General features: G+C 44.8%; 1 protein-coding gene across 1 annotated transcript in view; it reads left to right on the top strand.

Moving 5' to 3' along the window:
• The window catches only part of CASR (calcium-sensing receptor), a 38,895-nt gene that overhangs the window by 5,326 nt on the left and 25,904 nt on the right, over positions 1–7,665 (top strand). Inside the window, exons 2-3 of the mRNA XM_010143836.1 lie at positions 2,044–2,350; positions 5,276–6,157. Coding sequence (XP_010142138.1) covers positions 2,044–2,350; positions 5,276–6,157 — 1,189 coding nt within the window. The remainder of the gene's footprint in view (positions 1–2,043; positions 2,351–5,275; positions 6,158–7,665) is intronic.

The raw sequence follows: 7,665 nt of genomic DNA, 5'->3' as shown, positions 1-7,665 counted from the left end.
CTTTCCCTGTTTGTGCTTCTGCCTGGGAATAGGAAGATCAGTGGGTTGCATACTCTGGCAACCATCAGAAGGGGAGCCTTTCGAGAACTGACCGTAAATAAAAATTCCTACCTACACCTTTGGGCACGGAATTATTTACATTAAACTCTCAATCAGAGCTTAATGGCCACTTTTCATGGCACCGCAGAAATGTTAAAATACAAGACTATGTCAGCATACCAGTAAAGCAGTATGGCAGAAAATAAGTTTTGAGGCTGCTTATTTTCCTCAAAGAAAATATCAGTAGCTATTTAAAGATTCTGGAAATCTAATGAAAAGTTTGCTTCTGTTAGCAAATCCTTTACAGTTTCTTCCTGGAAAGTACCAGTCAAATTTCTGCCTGACTGACAGAGCATTCCAGTGACTAAGTCGTATTAGTCACAGCAGCAGCAGAGCCCAGGAGGTCAGCTGGATCAGTGCAACCTGCTGCCAGGTTCAAAGGCTGCTCTTACCCATCACTCCTGTACCCACCAAGTCAAAAGGAACCTCTCTGCAGCCCCTTGCTCGGGTCTTACAGTACAATGGGAGAGAATTTATCCACACATTCACAGGGATTGAAGGAATCGTGACATCTTGCTTCATTTAGACCGGTTTAGTGGCCCTGCCTTCATCTGACTATATCTATCGGTGTTACACTACTGATACAACACTGTATCAGCTGAAAAAAAAAGAGACCTTGTCTGCAGCTCTATCAGGTACTAGAGAAGACAGAGCAAGGTGATTTTGTCTCCACGCCATCTGATCCTCTTCTCCTGATCTGCTGATGCTGCTATCAGCAGAGGTGCAACTGAAGAGAACTGCAGATCTCCTGCCCAAGCTAGTTTGAAGTAAATTATCAAAAGCATTTCAAAGACATTTTTGAGTCTAGCTTCTAGGAAACACCCCCAACTCTCCTTTCCTCTCCAAAATAAAACCAATTCAAACTCAAGTTTCTGAGGTACAAGGCTGTATGCTGTAAATAAACATTTATCAGGAACATATGTCAGAAAGGAAAACAAAAGCAACTGTGCGTCATGGGTCTTAGCCCGCATTTACTGACTTAAATGGCAGGTGTCTTCTTGGAAGCCAGAGGGAAGGCAGTCCACTCCTCACTGCTTTTGAAGACTCCACCTGGTGACATTTAAAAAAGATAAAACCACATTGCTGTCAAACAGGCAAAATAGCTTGTGTCATACTCCACCTGTATAATTTAATGTGAGTGGCTTAAATTCACTTTTACCCGTACTTGAATGTATGAAGCTTTTCACAGTAGTGTAGTGGTACCTTTGAACTTCCCAGCTTCTCAGCAGTCTTTCTTCTAAATATAGAAAATGCTTTTAGATTTTTCTCTTTCACATGAGGAGTGTGCATATAATTCCTAGCTTCAAATCCTATTTTAATTTTAATTAAAAAATTTGTAAACACCTTTAGCTTTTTAAAGAAGAGCCACAGCCAGTGCTGTGTCTCGGCTTGCTCTGCCTGCCTAATGCCATGAGGAGCTGAGTATCCCTGAGCCCCAGTCCCTGGCAGCATTGTGCTCAGCACAAGCTTAGGAGACACTGCCATCTGCATTCAGAAACATGTCAGAGGAGCCTGGAAGGAAACCTGGTAGGTGTAGCTTTTTGTCAGAGCATTTGCTCAGGAATCACGAGATCCAGGTTTAGGGTTCTGAGAAGAAGAGGCACACCAGAGTCAACACCCTAGGTATGGTCTCTTACAACTTTAACAGACTTTGTGGAACTTAGAAAAGTTTGTCTCATCCTCATGACCTCTCATCCTCATGTCCTCTGAAGTGAGCTTCCACACTGAAGACTTGAAAACCAGAACAAAACCTTGTAGCATATGCATGCCTCTTCTGTGACCACTGGAGACAACAGCAAAACCTCCCAAATTTAGTAGGATGCAAGAAATAGTGTAAGTTGCTTTGGCCTTTTGTATCTGGAATTCTTCATTCTGTCTCAGTCCTGATGTCCTCTCTGTTTCTCTCCTTCTCACTCCATTTTCTTCTTATTTTTGCGCCCCCAGGTATAATTTCCGAGGCTTCCGCTGGCTCCAGGCTATGATTTTTGCCATAGAAGAAATAAACAGTAGCCCAACTCTGCTTCCCAACATGACCCTGGGATACAGGATATTTGACACATGCAACACAGTCTCTAAAGCCCTGGAAGCCACACTGAGTTTTGTGGCCCAGAACAAGATAGACTCCTTGAACCTGGATGAATTCTGCAACTGCTCAGAACATATCCCTTCCACCATTGCAGTCGTGGGGGCAACCGGCTCTGGCATCTCTACTGCTGTGGCCAATCTGCTGGGACTCTTTTACATACCTCAGGTATGCTTTCACCTCTCTCGTTTAGGTTACAGAAGTGGCCTCCTCTCTGCTCTGCAGAGATTAATCTTCGCCATTTCCAATAGAACATCAAGGAGAGAAACAATACAAAACGCGAGGCGGGGCGAGAGGGGGGAAGGTCCTGTGGTAGAAATACGTCTTGTTAGCAATTCGCAATCCCCAAACACAAAGGTTACCAAGCAGCCAATAACAATGAGCCAACAGCAGCTTAGTCTACAAGGAGTGGAGTCCTCTAGAGAGGTTTAGTCTGTGAATATGGGTATTTTAGGTGAGTCGTTGGCAGTTGTCAGCCAAGGGTAGTTGTGATGCTTACTGTGTTCACTCTGTTCGCTGTCTAGTCATGCCCAACTCCCACAGAGCTCACTTAAGGCAGAGCTCGGTCCTTGCCAGCTACTTTTAGGTCTCTCAGCATCTCGGATCATTCAGATAGGTGATCTGTAAAGTTGTTGCTTGTGGCAATCAGGTGCTGTGAAGGTTTCTTCTGGGCTGCCTGCCTTTCTTTTGCCTGAGAGCCTCCAGAACAGGGTTTGTGAAAGCACGTGGATATGCTCCCTCCTTGCCCTAGGGTCATCGGTGTATAGCTGTGCCAGCTCCTGTGTCACAGCATCCTTCTTGTTGTTTGATGACTCTAGTGGGGCCAGTGCTGGCATCCATGGTCCCATCCTTTTGTATAATAAGCTTGTTGTGCTGCCAATACCCTAAGCAAAGCATGAGCCTGGCGTATTATAGCTTAATGTTGTTGCTCTTGATGTTACATTTCCACACTGAAGACAACTTTGGAAAAAGTCCGTGGCCTTACCCATTTATGTGTTGCCTTGTACAGCCTAACATTTCCAATTCCTCTTCTAAAATGAATAGAGGTCATAAGGGTCCTTGTAACAAGATTGTGTCGCACTGCGCTCTCATTCTGTCCTGAGATGATATTTTACTTCAGCTAGCTCTCCAATTCCTGTCTGCACCACAAATGAAGAAGGAGGAATTCTTGACTGCCTGGTGCAGTAATGTATTTTGTCTGTTTAATGTTATCAGTCTGACTCCCCTACTGGAGTCTGGAAAAAAAAAAGGACATTCGGTCTCTGACCAGGGCAAGAATGGTTTAAGCTAAGACCAATATGTGTTATCTACCTATTGCCTGAAGTACATTGGAAGGTAGTGTGCAATAAACACCATGACAGGTGTATTGTTGATTTAGACGTCACATTACCAGGTGGACGAGGGCAGCCGAGAAGGGTTGATGTGTTGGACTGAACATAAAGAGATGTTTGCAGTTCTCAGACTTTCCTTTCGAACAGGGAATGGCATTTGTGCAACAGGGCAGTACTCTTATCTGAGGTTGCAGAAACGGGTAGCTGTCAGGAGGTTCAGTTCTGGAACAAAATCGCAGCCAGGTGGTTGAAGTATGTCGACTGAAAGCAGGCTTTTAAACTTGGAGTTATTGGGCAGCATTAGAAGACGCATTATCGCTGCCATTTATAGCAAAGCTATTAGCAAATCCATGCTTAACAGAACCTACATTTCAGTAGAAGTTGGAGGTATATTTCACAATTAATGTAGGGCTCATTACTCATTCCGTTGACATAGAAACTGAAAATGTTGTGACTTCTGTTCTGTTTCTCAGTATCTCACCTCAGAGTACCCTTACAGCACATTGGGAGTGGGGTACCTTGCATGAGCGAGGTACCTTGCCTGTAACTCCTGGCAGTAGGTTGTAGAAGATGAGAGTCGCACTGGGCAGGAGCCTGTCCAGGGGAGAGTTTATTTCTGTGAGAGGAGGATGTGGCCCTTGAAACTGCTCTATGGGAGTAGTTTTCTTTTTCTTGCAGAAACATTAAATGCCAGAGTTTACGGAGGAGGTAAGGTTTTCTGGAAATTTCCACCTTGTGCAAAACAAACTTTTTATAGAAGACTTTTTCAAATGAGAGTCAGTCCTAAAGAGTTCAGATAGCAATCTCAAAATGCAGAGATAAGTGAGTTTTAAAAGTTCTCCAGATCTTTAAATTATTCTCTTCTGGGTTTTATGGTTTTCTTCCTACTTGTAGAAAATCCAATTTATATCTTAAGAGCATATGGCACTTGTTCTGATTAGGAAAAAAACCTCCTTCTTGATAGCTTTAGAAAAGGAAATACAATCCCATTTTAATTGTAGAATACAGTTGGTCATGGAGTGTGGAATGCCTACTGGCTTCTTTGCTGGTTCTGGCCAGTAATCAGGGAATGCTGGTAAGGTGGTATTGACCAGCATTGCCATAATGCTCCTCAGAGTCCAGGTGACTGGTATACATCACATTCGTCTTGCTTCGACTGGCAGAATTGTATATAACATGCATGTGGTGGCTGATGGAGCCTGTTTAAGGATGGGGACAGAGGTGAGAGGCAAGGAGAGACAAACAGAGTAGGTTCAGAATGGAAATACCAGCCTGCTGTCTCAGGTCTGGTTCAGGATGGAGGAGGCCTGCATTCGTCTGAATTATGTGCCTTTTCCTTGTTTGTCTAAAAGATACGTTCCTCTTGTTTCTGAATTTGGCAGGAAGTGCAGGGAGGTGTGTGAAGCCACTTATGGCTCACCTCTCTGCTATTCCTCCAAGCTAGTGTCAGTGTCTTCTCTCTAGATCCTTTACCTTACAGGTGGACACAAGCTTGCTCCAGCCCCTCGGATCCTGGCAGCTTCTCCTGTATATGTGCTTCTGTAAGACAGTCACAGTTACAAGAACATGCAAACTCTGGAGCACACGCAGCCACATGTGGTTAAGATGCTAAGAGTATGTGGCTGATAGTGTGGTGCTCAGCTCTCTCTTCATCCCATTTGAGTTTACACAGGTTGGCAGTGATGTTAGATAAATGTAGGCAGTTTTATCCTCAAGCAGTTGACTTTATGGTGTGTTTGGTTTGTTGGCTGTGCCCTCACAGGTCAGCTATGCCTCATCCAGTCGACTCTTGAGCAATAAGAACCAGTTCAAGTCCTTCCTCCGCACAATCCCCAATGACGAGCATCAGGCCACGGCGATGGCAGACATCATCGAGTACTTTCGCTGGAACTGGGTGGGGACAATTGCAGCTGACGATGACTATGGCCGGCCAGGGATTGAAAAGTTTCGGGAGGAAGCGGAGGAGAGAGATATCTGCATTGATTTTAGTGAGCTTATCTCACAGTACTCGGACGAAGAGGAGATCCAGCAGGTGGTGGAGGTCATCCAGAACTCCACAGCAAGGGTGATTGTTGTTTTCTCCAGTGGCCCAGACCTGGAGCCTCTCATCAAAGAGATTGTCAGGCGAAATATCACTGGCAAGATCTGGCTGGCGAGTGAGGCCTGGGCCAGCTCGTCCCTGATAGCCATGCCAGAGTTCTTCCGTGTCATTGGCAGCACCATTGGGTTTGCACTGAAGGCAGGACAGATCCCAGGCTTTCGTGAGTTCCTGCAGAAGGTGCATCCCAAGAAGTCTACCAACAATGGCTTTGCCAAGGAATTTTGGGAGGAGACATTCAACTGCTATCTCCCTGATGGGTCCAAAAATTCTCCGGCTTCAACATCCTTCCACAAGGGCCATGAAGAGGGACTGGGAGCTGGAAATGGAACGGCTGCCTTCCGACCTCCGTGCACAGGGGATGAGAACATCACCAGTGTGGAGACACCGTACATGGACTACACGCACTTGCGGATATCCTATAACGTGTATTTGGCGGTATATTCTATTGCCCATGCCTTGCAGGATATATATACCTGTACCCCTGGAAAAGGACTCTTCACTAACGGATCCTGTGCGGACATTAAGAAGGTTGAGGCATGGCAGGTAAGTCCTTCATTTGTGTGCCTGTGCAATACACTTGCAGAAGAAAGACAAGCTGGTTGGATGCCTTTTAGGGCGTCTTTTGTAACCTGGGGCTCAGACACGGCGTAAGGCGTCTGGGATGAAGTGTAGCACTGTGTGCAAGTTAAGTGCACGTTCCCACCCCACAGAAAATGTGAGGTAAGTTGTGTTAGGTTTGCCTGCAGTGAAAGGGGCTGAAACTAAGTTAAATTTTCTTGCATTTGCTGTGGGCTAAAAGTGCACACGCAGGCAATTACCACAGCCTGGCTGACGCAAGGTAACTTGATCATATATTGAGCCTTCACATAAACAAGAGGGCCTGGAGAGAGCACATAAACAAGGAAAACAATTTTTAGAATTCATTTTATTTGGCAAGCTCTACGCCTTTTGCAATCCCACAACAATTTTCCATACAGGCTGTATTTTTTCCCCACAGACTAAAGCATATATATAGTATCAAACTGAAGCAGGTTGAGTAATGGAGGAAAATAACGTGTGGGTCTTGGGCAAATAATAGGTTGCCGCTTTGATTGGCGGTAATTTTTGTGAACTGATAAAATGATACTAATGACGTAGTATCACAGTTACCAATTCACTTACTGCATTCTGCCCACCAGCACATGGGTAGTATTGTGGCATTTTGTCTTCTGATCCTTCACGAATAATCCATGCCTTACCTTACGTTTGAATGGGATATTCAGTATGTGTTTTAATATCTACTGCGTTCTTAAATAACTGAATTAGTTTACAAGGCTAGCAAATGAAGACACGCCAAATATGTAGCAAATTCTGTTTGCCTTGTTCTGGTCATCACAGAAAAACTGCGCCCAAACATGCCTGAAATCAGAACAGCACAGGTGAATACAAGGAGGTTCACATCCCTGTTTGCATGTGTAGCTTCATCCTCTGTTCAGGATTGTCTAAGCAAAATAAAGGCTATCTATCTGTGTCATAAACTTCGCAGACGTGGGGTCAACATTCGCATGAGGGAACTGCAGTTTGGCTCCTGCCTAGTCTCAGTCAACTCAAAAGTATCAGTCAGAACAAAGCAAAAGGCTTTGCGCTGGCACTTATGGGAAACCTGCATTGCTCAAGGTACCTGATTTAGGTCTTCTGAAACCACTTTACTCAGAGTCGGTCAGTGCAGGGTTTGATGCCGGGTTAGGGGAATCTGCGATGGCCGCCTCTCTCTGAGGTTTCTGTCTTTCAAAGCTGTTCTGCTTTGCAGGAACGTACTGGCAGAAGCGGGCAAGTCACAGACAGAGTTAGCTTTCACTGTGATGGTAAAAATGATCCAGAATAAATGTATTTTTAATTTGTTCCCTTGTGCCTTGTCAGCTTGGAAGGTAAAGCAGGATATTCATACCATAGCTAAGTAAAATAATGTGGTGTTTGTTGAGGATTCCACAATTGGGAAGAACGTCCTCTCATTTCTGTGTTGCTTGTCTGGTGCTGAAGGATGGCTATATCAAACTGTAAAGCATCCTGCT

Source organism: Buceros rhinoceros, unplaced genomic scaffold (genome assembly GCF_000710305.1).
Source record: "Buceros rhinoceros silvestris isolate BGI_N320 unplaced genomic scaffold, ASM71030v1 scaffold26939, whole genome shotgun sequence".
Taxonomy (NCBI): Eukaryota; Metazoa; Chordata; class Aves; order Bucerotiformes; family Bucerotidae; genus Buceros; species Buceros rhinoceros.
Note: the sequence above shows the minus strand (reverse complement) of the source record. Positions and strands in the feature narration are given on the sequence as shown.